Source organism: Pelecanus crispus, chromosome Z, assembly GCF_030463565.1.
Source record: "Pelecanus crispus isolate bPelCri1 chromosome Z, bPelCri1.pri, whole genome shotgun sequence".
Lineage (NCBI taxonomy): Eukaryota > Metazoa > Chordata > Aves > Pelecaniformes > Pelecanidae > Pelecanus > Pelecanus crispus.
In genome coordinates this window covers 68,329,323-68,349,849 of record NC_134676.1, presented here as the reverse complement: position 1 = coordinate 68,349,849, position 20,527 = coordinate 68,329,323, and the positions used below count along the sequence as shown (strand labels likewise).

The 20,527-nt window shown below is 37.6% G+C and overlaps 1 protein-coding gene across 5 annotated transcripts in view; it reads left to right on the top strand.

Annotated features, from left to right (window-relative positions):
* HSD17B4 (hydroxysteroid 17-beta dehydrogenase 4) overlaps positions 1–20,527 on the top strand; it is a 69,820-nt gene that overhangs the window by 34,890 nt on the left and 14,403 nt on the right. For all 5 annotated transcript variants that reach the window (XR_012831849.1, XM_075726002.1, XM_075726006.1 and 2 more), the window contains 4 exons: positions 1,815–1,880; positions 15,576–15,645; positions 18,978–19,084; positions 19,396–19,482. Coding sequence is in view for 4 of the 5 variants with exons in the window: in XM_075726002.1 (XP_075582117.1) it covers positions 1,815–1,880; positions 15,576–15,645; positions 18,978–19,084; positions 19,396–19,482 (330 nt within the window). In the remaining variant the exon portion in view is untranslated. The remainder of the gene's footprint in view (positions 1–1,814; positions 1,881–15,575; positions 15,646–18,977; positions 19,085–19,395; positions 19,483–20,527) is intronic.

The window sequence follows — 20,527 nt, the reverse complement described above, 5'->3', positions numbered from 1 at the left end:
CAAATGAAATCTTGAAATGCCTGCTGCTTTAAAAAGAAATGGGAAAAGCCTCTGTGTAGTATAAAAAACTCACAGAATATTATTGCAGACAGTGTATAATGGTCTTTGATGGAACCCTGAATTCTTCTGTAATCAGATTTTATAATAGTGCATTTAAAAAAAATAGCGGTTTAAAGGAAATATTGCTAATCTATAGAGGTGGCATCAGTGAGTCCAGTGTAGTGCCTTGTCACTTTTTAGTTTAACATTGCACTTTAGGCAACTGCAACCTCTTCACTCTATTTAGTGAAATATAAGAATGCTATATAAATGATTTTACATTTTAAAATGAATACCTGTTTCAGGCAGCAGTCCTTGTGGCAGAAGAAAAAAAAAAATGTAGTCTGGTTAAGACAACACAGTGATAGCAAATTCAGCAGAGGCCTCTGCATGCAAGAGACCAGTTTCAAATGATAAATTTTCTTGCTTTGTCTTTGCAAACCTTCCCAATTAAAAAGGCTTTCATGTCCCTCTATGCAAAAAAAAAAAAAATCTAAGCTGATCAGACATATTTTATAATGTGTCTTTTTGTCACTTTACACATTTATTGTATCTGCAAACTAAAGAGAACAAATTTCCAAGTTGAGGTCTATGGCGAGCAATACATGGTGTAAGTCATGTCTCCCCTCTTGAGTTGGGGTTTTCTTGCCCTACTGGCAGAGGGGTTTCCTTAATTACTCATATGTTGGCTAGTTTTAATGTCTTAATGGCTCAGTAGGTCAGGTTGAGTTTCTTTAAACCAACTGGAAACAGATTGGCAAGCCATTTTTGTTTTGAAAGTGTGTTATATAGTTTCCTTGTCATCAAGCTGTATAGATCCCATGTGGTTCTCTGAAGTGACAAAAGCGGGAGTGTTGTTATCAAGTCTTCCACCCAAGAGGTGGCTTTGCTCTGCTGTAATAAGCAGGATAGAGCCTTTGCTGTCATTAGACGTGAAACTACACAGCATTCAGTTTCTTTTGATTTCTCTTTTCTTTGCTAAAGAGCTTACACAAACTAAGATTAAGTAGAATTACTACAGGTGAAAGTCAAGTAGCTTCCTTTCATTTGCCAGTTTCTCTTTGTTTGGGCTTTTTTTTGTTTGTTTTGAAAACCCAAGAAGAAGGGGAAAAAATATTTCAGCTACTTTAACAGTTTTGAATTGGCTATGGTGTTCTTTGTGTTTAGCATGATCTAGGATGTGCTCTGTCAGTCTGTTGGTAAAGATTGTGTCTTCAAAACTGAACAATGAAGCTGTAGATTGCACAAGGAACATCTTTTTTACAATAATGTGGGGTTTAATATGCAGCATGTAATTGCAAAAGCAAAATAAAAAAGAGTGGAACAAAAAAAAGAGCTGGAAGCTCTTAAAGGCCAAAAGTGGTGTAGTCCATGAGTGAGGTACTAAATTATTTTGTACTCCATTGCACTTTTTAAAGTATTATTTTAAAAGCTTCATTTTTGCTTCTGTGTTGCAGAACACTAATGTTCTATGAGACAACTATTTTTTCTGAGTGAATAATTCTTGCTTGTGCTTTTTTGGAAGTTTGGAAGAAATGCAATCACACTGATAAGGTGTAACACATAACCACTAGCCAAATCTCATGCCTCAGGATCACTATCTTTGTAAAGCTAACCTTCATAAGAAACTGTTTCTGGCCTATTTGTCTGTAAACGTAGAAGGGGTATGAGGAACTTCAACAGCTTTGTAAATGTTTCTTTTTATACATATTCTGGCATGGGTATGTATACAAGATTTTTGCAGTGAAATATTAATACTACTCCTTTTGCTTTAGGTAGCAGTGTTTCCACCCAGGAGACCCCCTGATGCTGTGATATCTGATGTCACAACAGCTGATCAGGTAAAGTTTTATATGGTCTTGGTGTGGAAATGTTTGTTTTGTTTGGAGAAAGGAGCCTTATATGATGTTCACTAATAGTTCAAATTTTCTGATACACCTCAGGTATTCTTTTATATATATATATGTGTGTGTGTGTATATGTATATATGTGTGTATATATATCTATGTATAACATGAAGCTAAAATTTGCGCTAGGTTAAGTTATGACAGTGTGTTCAATGTACTATCTAAAACATTCTTTTCATAAGGCTGATGCAATTTTATAATGATTTGTTACAAAATTCTACATAGAACAGGAAATGAACATTTGCATTGTAGTTTAAAAAAAAGGAGGTTCAAAATCTATGAAATTTACAACAAATGGTGCAAGCAAACACACTGTGACAAAAAAAAAAAGTGCTTGAAGTTGACAGTTTTGAAAAAGTTAATTTTCTGTAGTAGTAGTAGTCAGGGAAACCTGAAATAGTGACAGATGTCTGTCCACGTATGTTTTCATCTATCCACAGGTAGATTCACAGGCACCTACCTTCCACAGGTAAAAACCCAAGTAAATAAATATGTCCTCCTCTGAAGGTAAACATACACAGGTGTCAGATGAATAAGATGGCAAAGTCTGTAGCTACCAGTATTAAGACACCGAGTAGTATTTTCAAAAGCAACTGTAGCTTTTGGAGATGCAATTAAAATGCTGAGCATGAGATGAACTGTGGTAACTGTGATGTCTGCTTAGCCTCTGATTATATACAGAGTAATTAAACTTAAGTCTCATCCAGCTGATCCATGTGCTTGAAGTCCAAGTTAGCCCTACCCACTTAAACCAGGAAAGAGAGCTTAGATCAGTATTTCTGTTTCTATCACTGATGTACTTGCTGCATCCTAAAATTCACAGCATTGGTCTAGGCGGTACAGTTGTCTGATTCTTCTGAATAGGCTTCATCGAAAGTTGGCAAGGTCAGCAAGGAGCAGGGAATGGTGAGAGAGTACTTTGTTCCTGAGAGGTGGTTAAATGTAGTGGAAGGTGCTCTCTAGCAGCTGGCACTTTATTAGATAAGATACAGCAACCCTAATGGCCTGACAGTTAGAAGTATTTACTTTGAATGTTGGAACCCTAGTTCAGATTCTCCTCTGCATGATTATATCAGAATTGATTCCAGGTCCATCAGTCTTCAGATGACATTTATGATCCCCTTGTCCATACAGTAGTCTTAGTTTCTGAGCCTTAAACTCTTATGTCTGGAATTGTTACTGTGTATAAAATGCTAAGTTCATGAGATAAAAGAAGAGGGTAGGGACCCTATAATGCAGAATTTGGGAGACTTTGCTACTTGAAAAACGATCTTTGGAGAAGTGGCACAGAGTAGCCACCACACTTGTTTTATTTTAAGATCTACTTTGACAGGTAGATATATAAAGAAAATTCCTCTCCAATTAGATCTTGCAAAAGCCACAGCCAGCGGGCTTTGAGAATTGCAGGAAGGCTTATCTGCCAAATTATTCAGTAGCATCTGTGCTGAAGTGATGATGCCTGTGTACAGGAGGAGGAATGTGTAGAGCTTGGGAACTTCATGGGCAGGAATACAGACTTTCATGTGAAGGACAGCTTGAGGAAATGTTACCAAGATTTTACATTTATGTGTCTGTGGAATGACACATTAACTGCCTAAAATTCTTTTTGAAAATGGAAGCTGGCACACAAATTGCATCAAAGTTTCTGAAATTCTTTTCCTTAGTGTTTAAATGAAAAAGGTGTTGGCAGAAATTACTGTTGCCATTCAGCTATTGAATTAGTATACAGTATGAGACAGACCAAAAAGAGTCAGTTTGCAGATGGTATTTGAGTTAACTTGATCTGTGTTAATTTCCAATGACCATTATGACATTCAGCACTCAGTTTTTGTGTTACCACAATTATGTGGCTAAACTGCTCTTCATAATTAGCATTATGTTTTACCCCTTTTCATATCATGATCATGTAGTAAACTTCTGATAGTAGACCATCATGCATATTTTAAAAATGTTTACAGTGATGACTCCTGTCTTTCACTGAAGTCAATGACTATGGTTATCTTGAAAGTTTTATTCAGTTCTAACTCAGCTACATTGGGTTAAGTTTTTTCCAAGAGGAGGAATGTTCTCTACATGTTCTCTGACAGGAGGAAGCGCTGCTTAGTGAAGAGGATACTGGGAACACAGGGCTAATAACCATTTTTGCCCTTTACCATGTGTTCAGCAGAATGGAGGGTACAGTCACCTACAGTTAGTTCCTTGAAAAATGATTGTGTTATGTGAGTGACTGTTGACAGAGAAAACTAATCCTTTTGGTTAGTGGTATCAAAGACTAATAGCAGGTAGTATCATAAGTGTTTATCCCTTTCAAATCTGTACTCATTCCTGAGAAGCTCTTTAAACACCAACCAGTGCTCATGAATGAGTTTCATTACCATGGTGAAAGCTGATTAAAGATGACAAATGAAAGAATTTAGAAGTGTGTGACCTTCTAAAAGGCTTTAAGGCTTAAAATTTGCATCCTACTGAAGGAGGACATAAAATATTTATTCCATGTGTTTTATGCATTTTTCCGCAAAGAACTAGGTGAGACTTTTTCCATCTTACCCTGTAGAGATATGCATGCATGTGCTGTGGTATTTTTCTAGCTTGTTCTCTCTCTGTAAAATGAGCTATGCTTTACTAGATATATTGCCATAAGTCTTTTGAATAAAATAGACCTTTTGACAGAAGACCAGGAAGTCTAGAGGGTATTTGACTATTAGCCATTTAGCAAGAAATGAATCATTCCATTTCAACATTCAAGGGAACGTTTAATGTAGTTACAGAGCTTCAGTATCACCAAGCTACTCTTGTCTTGCCAGTTTTCAAACCAGGACCTTAAATTAATCAATCAAACAGATTTTGCTGAATGGTTCCTAATGCAATTAAGAACCACAGGCAGTGAATGACCTGTATCTCTGGAGAGTTTTGTGTCTGTAGAGTTTTCTTTTCATTCCCTTCCCAAATGCATTGATTTCTTGGGAATTCATTTTCTGATGACACACAAAATAAGCTGCAGTGGGTATTTAAAGTGGATGATGTCCAAGTGATGCAGGTCACTTTTGACGAAGGAAACAAATATGGAGTCGTGAGATTTTGGGGGCTTTCTATGGGTTTTTTTTTGTTTGCTTGTGGAAGAACTCACAGAGTTCTGATATTGTGCAGGTTGCTTCCCAAGAAATAAACTGTTCTCTATCTTCAAATATCAGACTTAATATTCAGAATACACAGTGTTGTGACAATAAATAAACAGTGTATCAGTAGCCCATAAAATGGAATTTTTCAAGAAGTTGTTTCAATTTTACTATTTTGTGTTTCCTTCCACCTTCTTCTGAAAGTTATCTGTCCTGTTTGCCTATATGGAAGAAATAAAGCTGTAACATGCGGACTTGGCAGGACTTCCAAGTTTTTGTTAACGTCAGCTCATTTCAGTAAAATGTCTAATAATTTTAACAAATGGTTGCCAGTTGAAAAATCCTCTTTGCTTGCAACAGTATCATATATTTCACTAAAGCATTCTCCTACTTTAAATTCTGACTCTGTTTATTTTTTTACTTCTATTGATAGAGAGAAACAGACATGACAAAGGTAGAAAAGACCACTTAGATTTTTGAAAAGCATGGTGTCTCAGCCTACCATGCTTTGGGACCAGGTGTGTGCATGCAGCTGTGCCGCCTATAAGTCTCTGCAAGCAGTGTCATGGGAGCTATCACATGTGAATTTCTGCCAGAGCTATGTTTCCATGCAACTTGGATATCTCAAGCACATGATACTTCTGCTCTGTGGTTTCCAGGGTCAGGAAAATTGGCCATCCTTGCTTTCAAGAATTTTTAAATTCCTTGTTAGGGCTGATGAAACTGAGACTGATATTGGTCTGTTGGAGGAACAGCTTTGTGATATCCTGTCAGTTTTAAGTTGTTTTCATTTGGAAAACTATGATAATGTTTTAAGTATTGCAGAGTCTCTAAAAAGGTAAAAATTCCAAATAAAGCTTGCTTTGTTTGTGGTCTTAATCCCCTTTGTATGCAATGCTTTATGATACAGTTTTCAGTCATGCAGGCTGTTGTGGTTTAGCCCCAGCCAGCAACTAAGCACCACGAAGCCGCTCGCTCACTCCCCCTACCCTGATGGGATGGGGGAGAGAATCGGAGGAGTAAGAGTGAGAAACACTCCTGGGTTGAGATAAGAACAGTTTAGTAATTGAAATAAAGTAAAATAGTAATGATAATAGTAACAATATAATAATAATAATAATAACAACAATATACAAAGCAAGTGATGCACAACGCAATTGCTCACCACCCACTGACTGATACCCAGACAGCTCCCGAGCAGCGATTGCTGCTCCCTGGCCACCCCCCACTCCCACCCCCACCCCCCAGTTTCTGTACTGAGCATGACATCATATGGTATGGAATAGCCCTTTGGGCAGTTTGGATCAACTATTCTGCTGCGCCCCCTCCCAGTTTCTTGTGCGCCTGGCAGAGCATGGGAAGCTGAAAAAGTCCTTGACTAGCATAAGCAGTACTTGGCAACAACTAAAAACATCAGTGTGTTATCAACATTCTTCTCCTACTAAATCCAAACCAATTTAGGGAATATAATGATTTTTTACTCATTCAGAGATTTTTAGAGAGATTCAGTAAAATCACACTTTGACTAATCTGATAGGATTTAAATATACAAGCTATGTAAAGTCTTCTGTTCCAGGTATAGAACAAGCATTGACTGACAGGGTGTGAAGAATTTGCTGCTTTTTAGTGGTTTGGTTTTTTTCTAAAATACAGTTCTTTTCCATTTTCTCTGAAAGAGGAGAAAATAATTGGCACCTGCCATGTTTCAAGTAGTGTCGTCAGCATCCTGTGACTAAGACTGCAGGAGTGTCCTTCCTTTACTGAGTCATTCTCAGTCCTCTTGCTCACAGTGCTCTCCCCTAGGTACCTGAGTTTAGTTTTTCACTGTGTCAAGTTCAGCTAAAACTGCAGTTCTTAATATAACTGGAAACAATTGTGAAGATAATTATGCACAAATCTAGTTTGTTGTAAAAGAGTGGACTTTGCAAAAAAAAAAAAAAAAATCTTTGGAGGAAAGAGGTGCATGGGAAACAGCCTAATGGATTTTTAAAGTAAAATCTACTGTAAAATGTTTTCTGCCTGTTGTCAGCAGGTTCAGTACTATGAGTCAGTGCTTTACTTTGAGGATGGTGTGATAAGATCCTTAACCAGCTTCTGTGTAACTGGGATGTGGACGCTTACATTGGGATGTGGAAAGTCATCTTTTGTTCCACACAGATTTCATTTGCATTTTCATTTTAAGCACATGTAAATATTTGTGTGTGTTTTTAGAGAACATATGTGTAGATAGAATAAGTAATCATTAAAATTATATGGAAAAAAAAAAAGTTGGTTATTTCCAGCTTATGTTTGTTTCCTTGAGAGATTTTTATGCTTACTTTAAACAGATTAGAAGAAAAAAGTTATAGGAAGGTGAGTGTTTTGAGTTAAGGTCATTTTTTGAATGAGTGCAATAAAGTCATGTGGGAGGGAAGATGATGAAAACATGTGCGTGGATGGGGAAAGTGTGGTTACAGGACAAATGTTTTTCTTATGTCCTGCTCCGTAAAGATTGTAGTACAGCATTGCCTGAAAACACATACATTTAAATTAACTTCAGAGAATTGTGCAACAGAGCCTCCTGGGAGCCTCAGGTGATTTTTTTTTTTTCTGTTTGTAGCATAAATAATTTGTTTCATGATAGAGAAAATGAAGGGCAGCAGTAGGTTCATAGATATGGAGAGCGTGCCGGGGAGAAAGTGCTTAACAAAAAAGGACGATACAAGCAAAACAAAGGGATGTGAAACCATTGCAAGGATTTGATAATGTTTTCCTAATTTGTCTAGAGATTTCAGCATGCAGAGATGATACTCTCAGAACTCTTGAAATTGTATGGTGACTGAGCATTTGTAATAGTGACTGCTTTAAAAGTTTGTTACATGTTATGATGCTGATTTCAAGATCTATACACACAAACATATATACACCCTGCCCCATGTTTATTCCTGTTGGGAAGATCAGAATATAATTTTCTAATTGTGGCAATTTTGAAAAATAGTTGAGGGCTTGGATTATACTAGAATTTTGTGTGGTAAGATGATAAAAGAAGAAACGGTACTAGCCTGGCAGTTATTTCATTTAAACAAGATGCTCTTCATTACCAAGAGTTTGTTTCCTCCCCTAATGTATGCATGTCTTAGTAAAGGACATAAAAATTGTTATTCCATTTGAAGTTCCCCAAATCAAAGTGGTTTGTTCTTTTTGATTAGGAGAGGCACTGTTAAAGGAAAGGCTTCTTGTACATTTGCCATGCTAATGAAAAATGGCTAATGTTCTGTGAAGCCTGTGCCGGAATATATAAGTTGATTTTAAATTTGAAAAATAAGTGGTAGGGTTAAACAGTAAAGACATGAATAATGTGGAGTGGGAAGGAGAAAAGATGTAGTGCTGTTTTATACCTGTTATACCTATTCCTGTTTGTAGCTGTGTATGTGAAGGTGTTTTAATTGAACATTTTAGTAATTCTTATTCTTGAGCGAGTCAAAGGTATGTAGGGAATAAGGCAGCATTTGGATAGTCCAGACCACTAAGACATTTAAGTGCAAACCTAAGGTAGTCCAGGAAAGTATACACTTGTATTTCTTAATTACAGTCTTGTTAAAAAATAGAATCATGTGATCCAGATTTCCACAAAATCTATTTAGGCATTGGAAACTATTATGAGCACCTTAAACTGTCTATTTTGTTTATTTTCCACATACACCTGCTTTGAGAAAAATAGTTGGTTATCTGGAGGAATGAATAAACCTTTTTATCTTTTTATGTGTTGGTTTCTACCAGTTGCTCTTTCCGAATCTCTCTCCTTACCCTTACAGAGATAATTAATTAAAAAAGATGATACAGCAAATGGGCATCTTGTATAGTCAAAGAGCAGCTGCTTAATTTTAAGTACAGTGAATTACTTCAGTACTGTGCTAAATTTGAACCCTTGAAGCATGAGCACTGCCAGTTTAACTGGAAACACTCATTTTTCTTAATGTAAATCAGAGCTCATTGAAAAGTATAGATGAGATTTGTGGCTGGGTTTTTTTCATAATATGGCTTGACTGCTTGCTCTTACTTAAATAAGCTGTTAGGTAAAGTGCACGTACATACATTTACACACACGTACGTATGTGTATACATATATACATGTATATGTGGTAAGATAAGCTGTTGGGCAGAGCTCTCTTTCTCCCCAGTTAGAAGTGAAAATATATGGATAGTTAGCTTCCTTTTTTGTTAGCTTTACCACTGACCTTTATTGCAGTCTGCAGGCAAGACTGAAAAATTGGCACAGACAGGTTGGATATCGCCTTTTCTTTTGTGGTCTGGCAGGATTCCTAAATTGTTAGGAAATGAGACTTGACAGTTTGTGTTATTAATTGGAGAACAATCTAACCATATTATGACTGACTTCAATCTAATGCCCCACATCAACTGACTCTTGTCATCCTCCAAGGATGCATCACTTTTTCTCTTTTTTTTTTTTTTTTTTAATGCTATCACTCAAGACTTCAGGAAATGCCATTATTCGAGGAATATAGAAAGTAGAGCCAGCAAGGCTTTAAAACAATTCTGTTCTCATGTGGAGTGTAATTTATATAATGAAGAAATACCAAAGACTGTGGCAAATGAAAAGAAGTTTGTTGGCAGACCTGACTTGGCTGCATTGAATCTGAAATAACCTGCTGTGTAACTGTTTTATTCAGTTCAGCCTGTGTGTTTTCTAGCTGTGAGCAGTGCCACCCTAGTTGTTGGAAGTACAAAAAGACAAGTATTGCCTCTGTCCTGGTTTTGGCTGGGATAGAGTTAATTTTCTTCCTAGTAGCTGCCATAGTGCTGTGGTTTGGATTTAGTAGGAGAAGAATGTTGATAACACACTGATGGTTTAGTTGTTGCTGAGTCCTGCTTATGCTAGTCAAGGACTTTTCAGCTTCCCATGCTCTGCCAGGTACACAAGAAACTGGGAGGGGTCACAGCCAGAATAGTTGATCCAAACTGGCCGAAGGGCTATTCCATACCATATGATGTCATGCTCGGTATAGAAACTGGGGGGGGGGGGGGGGGGGGGGTGGCCAGGTTGGCAGTGACCACTGCTTGGGTATTGCCTGGGCATCAGTCAACAAGTGGTGAGCAATTGCATTGTGCATCACTTGCTTTGTATATTTATATTTATTATTATTATTATCATCATCATCATAATCGTCATCATCATTATCATCATGCAACCCCCGATATCAGTACAGGCTGGGGGATGAAGAGATTGAGAGCAGCCCTGCGGAGAAGGACTTGGGGGTACTGGTGGATGAAAAGCTGGACATGAGCCGGCAATGTGTGCTTGCAGCCCAGAAAGCCAACCGTATCCTGGGCTGCATCAAAAGAAGCATGGCCAGCAGGTCGAGGGAGGTGATTCTGCCCCTCTGCTCTGCTCTGGTGAGACCTCACCTGGAGTACTGCGTCCAGCTCTGGAGCCCTCAGTACAAGAAGGACATGGACCTGTTGGAGTGGGTCCAGAAGAAGGACACCAAAATGATCCAAGGGCTGGAGCACCTCTCCTACGAGGACAGGCTGAGGGAGTTGGGGTTGTTCAGCCTGGAGAAGAGAAGGCTGCGAGGAGACCTTATTGTGACCTTCCAGTACTTAAAGAGGGCCTACAGGAAAGATGGGGAGAATCTTTCTAACACGGCCTGTTGTGACAGGACAAGGAATAATGGATTTAAACTAAAGAAGAATAGATTTAGACTAGACATAAGAAAGAAATCTTTTACAATGAGGGTGGGGAAGCACTGGAACAGGTTGCCCAGAGAGGTGGTAGAGGCCCCATCTCTAGAAACATTCAAGGTCAGGTTGGACAGGGCTCTGAGCAACCTGATCTGGTTAAAGCTGTCCCTGCTCACTGCAGGGGAGGTTGGGCTGGATGACCTGTAAAGGTCCCTTCCAACTCAAAGCATTCTGTGATTCTAAATCATCACTATTTTACTTTATTTCAATTATTAAACTGTTCTTATCTCAACACACAAGTTTTCTCACTTTTACCCTTCCAGTTCTCTCCCCCATCCCACTGGTGGGGAGTGAGCAAGTGGCTGTGTTCTGCTTAGTTGCTGGCTGGGGTTAAACCACAACAGTCTCATATTCATGCATCACACTTTTAGTTAAATACCTTGATCACACTTAATGCCCTGAACCTAATTATTTCCTAAAGGCTACATTGATTTTGTTAGCAAAGCACAAGTTATTTATTACTACAGTAATTTTGAAAAGCATTTGGTAGAAGTATTATCTCCCAAGTAGTGCTTATTATCACCCCAAATAAATGGCTACTTCTTATTACAGCTTTAGTACGCAACAGCTGCATAGCTAGCTTTAAGTTGAGATTTGAGCTTAAACCAGAAATTTTTCTTTTTTTTATCATACATAAATAAAATTTTCCAGTACTGCAACTAAATGTTATTTAGCTTGAATTAAAATTTATTACAACAGCTCCTTCATGAAAAAAGCCTCTTGACAGCTTTTGTAAAAGTTCAGATTAATGGAAGAATGGAAGAGAGACCTTAGAATTTTAATTTAGTTAAAAATTCATTTAATTATTTTATTATTTCACATCTGGCAATTTTTATTTTCTAGCTCTCAAGAGTGGCAATTTGCTGTTAGATTTCAGACTCTTTTGAAAGAAAACTTCAGTAATGAAGGGTGATACTCTGCTTTGTAGAATTCTGTAAAGAGCAACTCTAAATTGTCAGTTTTAAATTTTTTTAAAAAGAAGGAACTAAGTGTCTGTTCCTCACTAAAAGTCTCTTTCGTAGTGTTATAACTTTGATATTGGTAGCATTAAGGTGTTGGACAGCTCTTAGCAAAGAAGCTAGTGGTACATCAGAGCTGCTCCTCAAAGGAAGAGTTGGGACAAGTGAAGACACAGCAAGTCAGAAGAGCAGCATGTGCATGTTCTTGTCTGAACCACTGCTGCTTTGGATGTTTTGTGTGCGAGTGGGAGTGTGGTGGCACTCTTAGTTCCCCATTTTTCTTCTATTTGTGTGAGAATTGAGATAAGAGAGAACAATAAATGAAGGGACCAGGTGCTCTCCATGGATGGTAATTGTTAGCCCATTTCCGACTGTCTCTTCCCATTCATCACTTCACTCAGCTGCCTTAGTGGTGTGGTAGAGTGTAAATATTTACACATTATCTCAGTTTGCTTTCCTGTTCCACCCTCAACCAGCACTATGTCTTTCACTACACACTCCTTGGGTGCTTCCTATAGAAAGGCCTCTGTAGCATAGGATCATTTGACAGTCCATTTGGTTTGTAGATTGCTAGCTGAAAATCCTGGGACTGGAGGATACGGCCTTCAGGAGATCTTAACTTTATTCTTCTCACCTGTTGTGGTTTAGCCCCAGCCAGCACCTAAGCACCATGCAGCCGCTAACCCACTCCCCCTGCCCTGGTGGGATGGGGGAGAGAATTGGAGGAGTAAGAGTGAGAAACACTCCTGGGTTGAGATAAGAACAGTTTAATAATTGAAATAAAGTAAAATAGTAATGATAATAGTAACAATGTAATAATGATAATGATGATGATGATGATAATAATAATATACAAAGCAAGTAATGCACAATGCAATTGCTCACCACTCGCTGACTGATGCCCAGCCAGTCCCCAAGCAGCGATTGCTGCCCCCCAGCCAACCCCCCCCCCCCAGTTTCTATACCAAGCATGACATCATATGATATGGAATAGCCCTTTGGCCAGTTTGGATCAACTATTCTGGCTGTGACCCCTCCCAGTTTCTTGTGTACCTGGCAGAGCATGGGAAGCTGAAAAGTCCTTGACTAGCATAAGCAGTACTTAGCAACAACTAAACTATCAGTGTGTTATCAACATTCTTCTCATCCTAAATCCAAACCACAGCACTATGGCAGCTACTAGGAAGAAAATTAACTCTATCCCAGCCGAAACCAGGACATCGCCAGGTGAGATATCTTAGCTATTTCGACTTCTTGGTGATGCTGTGAGATTAATTCCAGGTTATCTGTTCCTTCAGCAAGGTATTTGCCCTCTCATCTGTCTTTTTTGGAAGGTCAAACTCAGACCAATCTGAACTGTAGTCTTACATTAGTATGAAATTTCCAGTCTTTACTATTTTCGTAAGAATTTATAGGATCAATTAGAAGATAATTACAAAAAAATGTTATAATAAATATATGTTTTGGGCAAAAGTAGAATTACAGTTAGAAATTTCAGATCCAGTGTTGCCATCTTATTGATTTTTGATTTCAAAAGGAATAGTGTTTCAAAAAGAGTAAACAACAATGTAAGCATCCATGGAGGAGTATTAGCTTAGTACTTGCCTTTCTAAGATTTGTGTGCTTAAGCTATGGTGTAGTTTAGGATTTTCTTCTTGCCAGTTTTAGTGCATATATCCAACACTCTCACACAAAAGCAGTGACAAGCTCTTCTACATCCACCCTAACTGAGACTCAAAACACTTGCTGTATTGATGAAGGCTACCAGGACAAATAAGAGAGTATTAGAGCTTAGTGTTGTCGTGGTTTAGTCCCAGCCAGCAACTCAGTACCACGCAGCCGCTCGCTCACTCCCCCTACCCTGATGGGATGGAGGAGAGAATCGGAGGAGTAAGAGTGAGAAACACTCCTGGGTTGAGATAAGAACAGTTTAATAATTGAAATAAAATAAAGTAAAATAATAATAATAACAATATAATAATAATAATAGTAATAATAATATACAAAGCAAGTGATGCACAATGAATTGCTCACCACCCGACGACCGATACCCAGACAGTTCCCGAGCAGCGATCGCTGCTCCCCGGCCAACCCCCCCCAGTTTCTATACTGAGCATGACGTCATATGGTATGGAATAGCCCTTTGGTCAGTTTGGATCAACTATTCTGGCTGTGCCCCCTCCCAGTTTCTTGTGCGCCTGGCAGAGCATGGGAAGCTGAAAAAGTCCTTGACTAGCATAAGCAGTACTCAGCAACAACTAAAAACATCAGCATGTTATCAACATTCTTCTACTAAATCCAAAACACAGCACTATGCCTGCTGCTAGGAAGAAAATTAACTCTATCCCAGCCGAAACCAGGACAGTGTGAAAGCTGTACATACTTGAAGAAATGGACCTGAATATTAATGGATTAAAAATAAAACAAATAGATTATGGATTAAAATGATGACTTCAGAACCTCTTTACTTACACTGTCGTTTGCTTCAGATTTGATAGAAGAAATGGTGTTAGACGTATATCAGAAAATGCTTCCTTTGGGGAATCTTTCTTTTTTCTTTCTTCTGTTTGAGAAATCTGTTAGCTTCTTTCCTCCAAGCAGAATTTAGCGTGTTTGGATAAACACATACCATTTTTTATGATCCCAGTCCAAAACACTGGGGGAAATGTTCTAAGGGCCAATAATGTGCTTGATTAAAATAGAATTTGTTTTCAGTTTAAAAGCTCTTTTCAATTAAATTCATGTTCAATCTGTATGTGCCATCATGTAAAACTACTAAATTCTTGAAATCTTCCCTAGTGTTAGTTAACGTGATGTATTGGTTTTCTCTGTACTTTTGGGAATATTGTACTGCAGAGTACTCCACAATCATTTAGTCACTGGATTTTACTGGAATCTGATGACTGGGGAATAAGTTTTTAGTCCGGAAAGATGGACAGGTTGGCTTGTCAAGCCTCTCATATTATGGACTGCTGGCCACTGTACATGTAGACCCAATATAAGATTTGATAATAAAAATGCTAAGGCCACACAGAGACAGAAAACTGAAGTACAGAGGCCATATTCTTCATCATTTGTCAGCTTTACTCACATTCACAGTATATACAATACACTAAATCTGTATTTCTCTACTTTTTACTAGTGAAAGAGAATATTTAACATGAAGCAAAAGTCTTCTAGAAAGCTTGGCATGTTACTTTGGAGGTTTGTTTGTTTTTAATATTGAGAACATCCACCCATGAAGCTGCTAAGAGAGAAGCGTATCATAATTAGTCAGTCGTGTTACTCTTAAAAGGGAAGGATGAGGATATTTCTGATCTCTGTAAGGTGAATCAGATGTTGAAAAAGCATGGTAGTGTGTGTGTTTTTTTAAAAAAGAAAGTTTTCATATGTAATTTTTTTTAAAAATTATTGATTAATCTGTCATGGGAGAAGACTCTTGAAAATTACACTTTAAGCTAAAGAACCTATGGACAAATTCTAGAAAGTTAATTACTTCACTGTTTCCAAATTTTAGTGAAGCTGGATCTGTATGTCAGCAGAGTAGGTTGTTTTTTCCTCCCTTTAAGCAGTTGTATTATTTTCTTTTGTACCAAGACCACACACAGTTCTTGGCGCATTTCCCTGGAGCTTTGGCAGTTTGTATGCACATTAACATTTAATTCCTATTTTACCGGCTTTATTGTAGAATACGCTATCTAAGGACTAGTAAAATAAGTTGTGATAAGTTTGTTAATCTATCATAAGTTTTTGAGTGACTCTTGCTTGTTTCTGCCAAGCTCAGCTGGCCTCCCATTTTTCTGTTTCTGCAGGCTGCCTTGTATCGGCTGAGTGGGGATTGGAATCCTTTACATGTTGACCCAAGTTTTGCTGCTCTTGGAGGTGAGCTGAGGGATACTACTGTATTAATATTTGTACGAAGGATGATGTAAATGCATTTTTAATCTTTTCTTCACTTAGTCTGTACATTTTTAAAAAGCTGGAAAAAACAGTGCTTTTTTTTATAACTGTTCTTAGAGCCACCATCAGATGTCTTCAAAGCTATGTGTGATGCCTCACTTTAAAGCATTGCTTCTTGTAGCTAGGAATGCGGAGTGATGCTTGGACTCTACCTACAATGGAAACCTGCTTCCTACCGTATTTTCCTTTTAGAGCTTATTTGTTGCCACTATCCCATCTTTACAGTCTCTGTTTCATAAGCAGGAATAATTGACTATCAAAAGCTTCAGAAGGAATTCCATAAATTCTTTGATAGATAATTCTTTCTATCTAAATAATTTTGAGATTATGTTGGTCTCAGTGTGCTTTTGTGTAGTCTTCTCAGTTCAAATACATCTGAGGAGAGCGTGAGAGACAGAGTTTGTTTCCTATAAAATTGCTTAACTGCACATCTTGCTAGTGCAGTAGCTTGTTCATTTATGTAATGCTACATGACAAAGCAACAGGCCATGGGCTACATTAACTGATTCTTGCAGGGGTGTAATTACTAAAGAAGAGTCTGTTTTCTCAAAGTTCTGTTGTGAAGGTATTTTTTGGAGTTCTTTTCAGGCCTTGCTAGCAGTATAGTGTGATTGCTCCAGGCAGACAGCAATTTGATTTACTTAAGAAATTTTCCTGATTACTATGCTATCATCATAAACTTTACCTAAAAATACTGGTCTGTAATAATTTGTCTGCAGTTTTTCTGGTGACTTCTTAATATAGAAGTATCGTTGTATGGTGTTCTTACCAAGATAAATAGAGCAGAGCTATGCTTCCTCGTTCAGATCACGCCTAACATACTTCCACAAACTGTCTCCTTTCATAAATAGATACTAAATGCTTGGTTAACTCTGTTTTGCATAATTCTGGTGTAAATTTGTGTTAATAAATAATGATAATCATATACCAGAGTCCATAAAGATATTTCCCCAGTTTATTAAATCATTCTGTTTGTTTGTTTGGCTGATGATTTTGGACAAATATTTAGATGGAATCACCCAATTACTCTTGAAGAGGCTGGAGGAGAAAAATACATGTTTATAATTGAAACCCCAGTGTTTAAAATAATGATGCTAATCCTATAAAAACCTTACAAAATAAGAAGAGTAGAAATCTTCTACCGGCTCACACAAAGAGCACTGGCACGTAGACACAGTGAGAAATGAAATTAATTCTGTAGATGAGGTAGTCTCTTTGTCAGAACAGAAAACTGTCACACTGGATGTTGGAACTGTGGCAGTCTCCTACACAAATACTTATACTAAATGTAGGTTCATACAAAGAAGAAAATGACTGTAGAGATATTCCACAAATATTTTTTCTAGTTATATACAAAAGCTTTTTTCTTTGGGTATATTCACACACCTTCTTGTCTTCAATCTCTGTAAATGTTCTCTTTGACTGGCTCTCGCCAGCATGCACTGGAAGCAAGCATTCGGCATAGTGGGCTCAGGTCTTTCCAGGATTATTGCTAAGCCTTCCTATGAGTAGTGTTTCAGAGGAGATATACTACATGAAAACATCTGTTTATATTCTTGTGCCTTTTTTCCTGTAGCTTGTGAGTATTTATGAGATATTAGAAAGTGAAAGCAACATTAACTTTGTTTTCATTTTAGTCTAAATAAAAAGTAACTTGATTGCCTTATGGATTTTTCTTTGAGTATGCATTAGTTTTATAAAGAAAATACTGGGGAAGAACAGGACTGTATATATTTGCCTGTTTCTGAGTTCTGAAGATAGTGGTGGGTTTTGGTGCTTGCATGGTGAATTGAGCTAAGCTTTTAGAGAGCTAAATGTCACACTAACATTCTGTATGAGAGGTACTGAATACTGATATTGTTACAATAACGCCAGTAATCTGTTTTCAAACCAACTGCATGGTATCTTTGTGCTTTCAGAAATACTCTGTGGACAGTGTACAAAAAGAGAGTGCTATTAGAAGTGTGCATATTCAAATGTTTTACAGGAAAGAAATTACAGAATGATCAGAGTGGAATACTTAGAGTGAGAAAACACTCATGTTCCTTTTAGCCTGTCCTTCTGTCACATCTCCTCTCATTAGGTTAAGAGTCAGAATTTCTTTTTCTCATCCTTACTCCTGCTTTTTTGTCTCTGTCTTGAGGGTGGCTTCTTCTTCTCCTACATCTTCTCATTCTGTGCAGGCTAGACTTTCTCCTGTCTCCTCTTTTTTGTTTTTTTGGTTTTGTTTTTGTTTTTTTCTCCTAGCTGTTGTCCCTTGGGACAACTTTTCGTGCTGTGTAGATGCTATGAGGAGTTGTTTAGAGCTCAGGAAAAACAGGCTCTGGCAGCCGAGAGTGGCAGATGAATTCCAGGCGAAGCAACTGGTTTCAGACCCAAAGCTGGACAGACCTGTCTCAAATCCATGGGCTGTTGCAAGTGTGATCAATTACTATTCATGTGCCCTGTCAGGTCAGAGCAACCTGTTAAGGGATCAGAACATACTCGGTACAAGCAGCAACTTTAAAACTTAACACTTGCACTTCAGCAAATCTCAGACCAGTTTTCAAAGGTTTATTTTGTCAGACTTTGACAAGACTGGAAAAAGATTCAGTGGTAATACAAAGATTATCCTTTGCCAAGGTTCAGGTCCTACTCCAAAGCATAGATGTGTGAGGAAACCTGACCAAATATGTCGGTATGAACAAAACACTGTAATTTTTTTTTCTCTTTTTTTGTTAGATGTGTTCAAAATGCCTGAAATCTTTTCAGGGCTTTTTCCACTTCTAAATAAAGAAAAGTTAATCCTGAAGTGTGCACTATATTTGAAGACTTTTGGCAACCATGAACAGGAATTAAAAATGGGAAGAATCAAATAATCTTAGGATGACTACCTTTTAGTATGACCTCTTACCCTTGATATGCATACTTCCATGTAACTGTGTGTGTGGTGTGCCTATCCACTTACCTAGAACAGTCAATCTCCTTATTTTTCATTTTGTCACCTCTACAGACAGGGACTAATTCTACTTGTGAGTCTTACATAGCAGAAGCAGTGTTGGAGTGCCAGTTCTCAGTGAGCACTTTCCTTTGCCTCAAAGTAGAGGAAACAATAAATGGTAACAGATGCTTTTTCAGTGAGATAAATTAGGATAAAAAGAAAAAGGATTAAGAACATTATTGGAGGGAATACTATGAATAAAATATAGATACTTATAGAAGCAACATGCAAACTCCTAATATTACAAATGCTAAAATGTTACTTTTTGAAATAGGATTTAAGAAGCCTATACTTCATGGACTATGCTCCTTTGGGTTTGCTGCTAGAAACGTTTTGAAGCAGTTTGCAAATAATGATGTGAACAGATTCAAGGCGATCAAGGTCTGTGTGTTCATCCTTTGCAGTTAATTTTCTTGGTTTTTCTGGTTTTAGTGCCAAAAAAAGATGTTTAGGGTGGGAAAGGCTTTTGTGATGTCTTTACTGCCACAATTGCCTTTACTTATTGCTGCGTGCATTTTAATGCCTCTATCTAGTATGTTTACTTAAATAGTTAGGCTTTCTATATTGCTAGATGACTGATTTTTCCCTTGCTTTTTCTCATTTCAGTAGAGCCTATGCTTTTAAGCTTTGCATGTACATATGACAGATCTGTTCACACCCCCACTTTTTTTTTTACCTTTTTTTTTTTTTAGGTTCGCTTTGTGAGACCAGTCTTTCCGGGGCAAACTTTAAAAACAGAAATGTGGAAAGAAGGAAACAGAATCCATTTTCAGACCAAGGTCAGAACATGCTCACCGTTGTGGGCTTTAGAGAAAGATGTGTTGCTTAAAAGACTGGGGGTATAAGGGGAAGCAAAAAAAGTGGCTCATCAAGCACACCATTGAAGAAGGTTTTGTAAAGAAATTAAGTGAATAGAGTGAAATATTCTTTCTTAATTTATGGTGTCACTAAGATTCCAATAAAAATACCATTATACTGATAGTACTTAATATAGTCTTTATATTAAATAATATGAGAACTCACTTAATTGTATTGCATTTCCTGTGTTTGTCCACTGTGGAAAAGCAAAAAGCAGTCAGGTCAGCATAGTTTGCACTTGTTTTCTGCAGTTAATCATAACCTCGTGGATGCATCTTTAACATTTGTTTATCTTAAATCAACTCCTGACAATTTATACAGATAAACTTAAACAAATTCAGCTTAAATTGAGTTAAACTTAGGCTGCATCTACACAGAACAGCTTACTTAAAATTGGAAGTTTCATACCAGTTGGACATAGTAACTACAATAAACCAGTTTACACTTATAAATTCACTTTTTGCAGTATTCTATTTTCTCTGGCTTTGTTGGTAGCATTTTGTGTGGGTATCCTGTAATCGTCTGCTACACTTGGTAGGATACTTACTGGAAGCTAAGGGTGAAATACTCCTTGTGGAAGTGAAAAGTAAATTCTCAAAGGTTCTGTTGTAACATCCTATGACACTGTCACTTTCCTAAACTATGATTTGCTACTGGTATTTGTCAATATGTGTTGGCTTATGCAGATGCAATTTACATTGCTTTGGCTGGAGAAAGTTTTGCAACACCATCTCTGTAAAAATGTAGTCAGGTGTTGATTAGCGAATACAGCAGATAGTTGCAGCTGCAGGGAGGATTGGGCAGGCAAAATCAAATCAGGAGAGTCATCATAAGAACATAGGATTGCTCTTTCTGCAGGAATACAGCTTTGTGGAATAAATGTTGACTGGAGGAGGTAAATTTTGTTTGCAGACCTGATGAGGGTTAGCAGCTATAGAATTTCAGAATGTTACCAACATCCAGGCT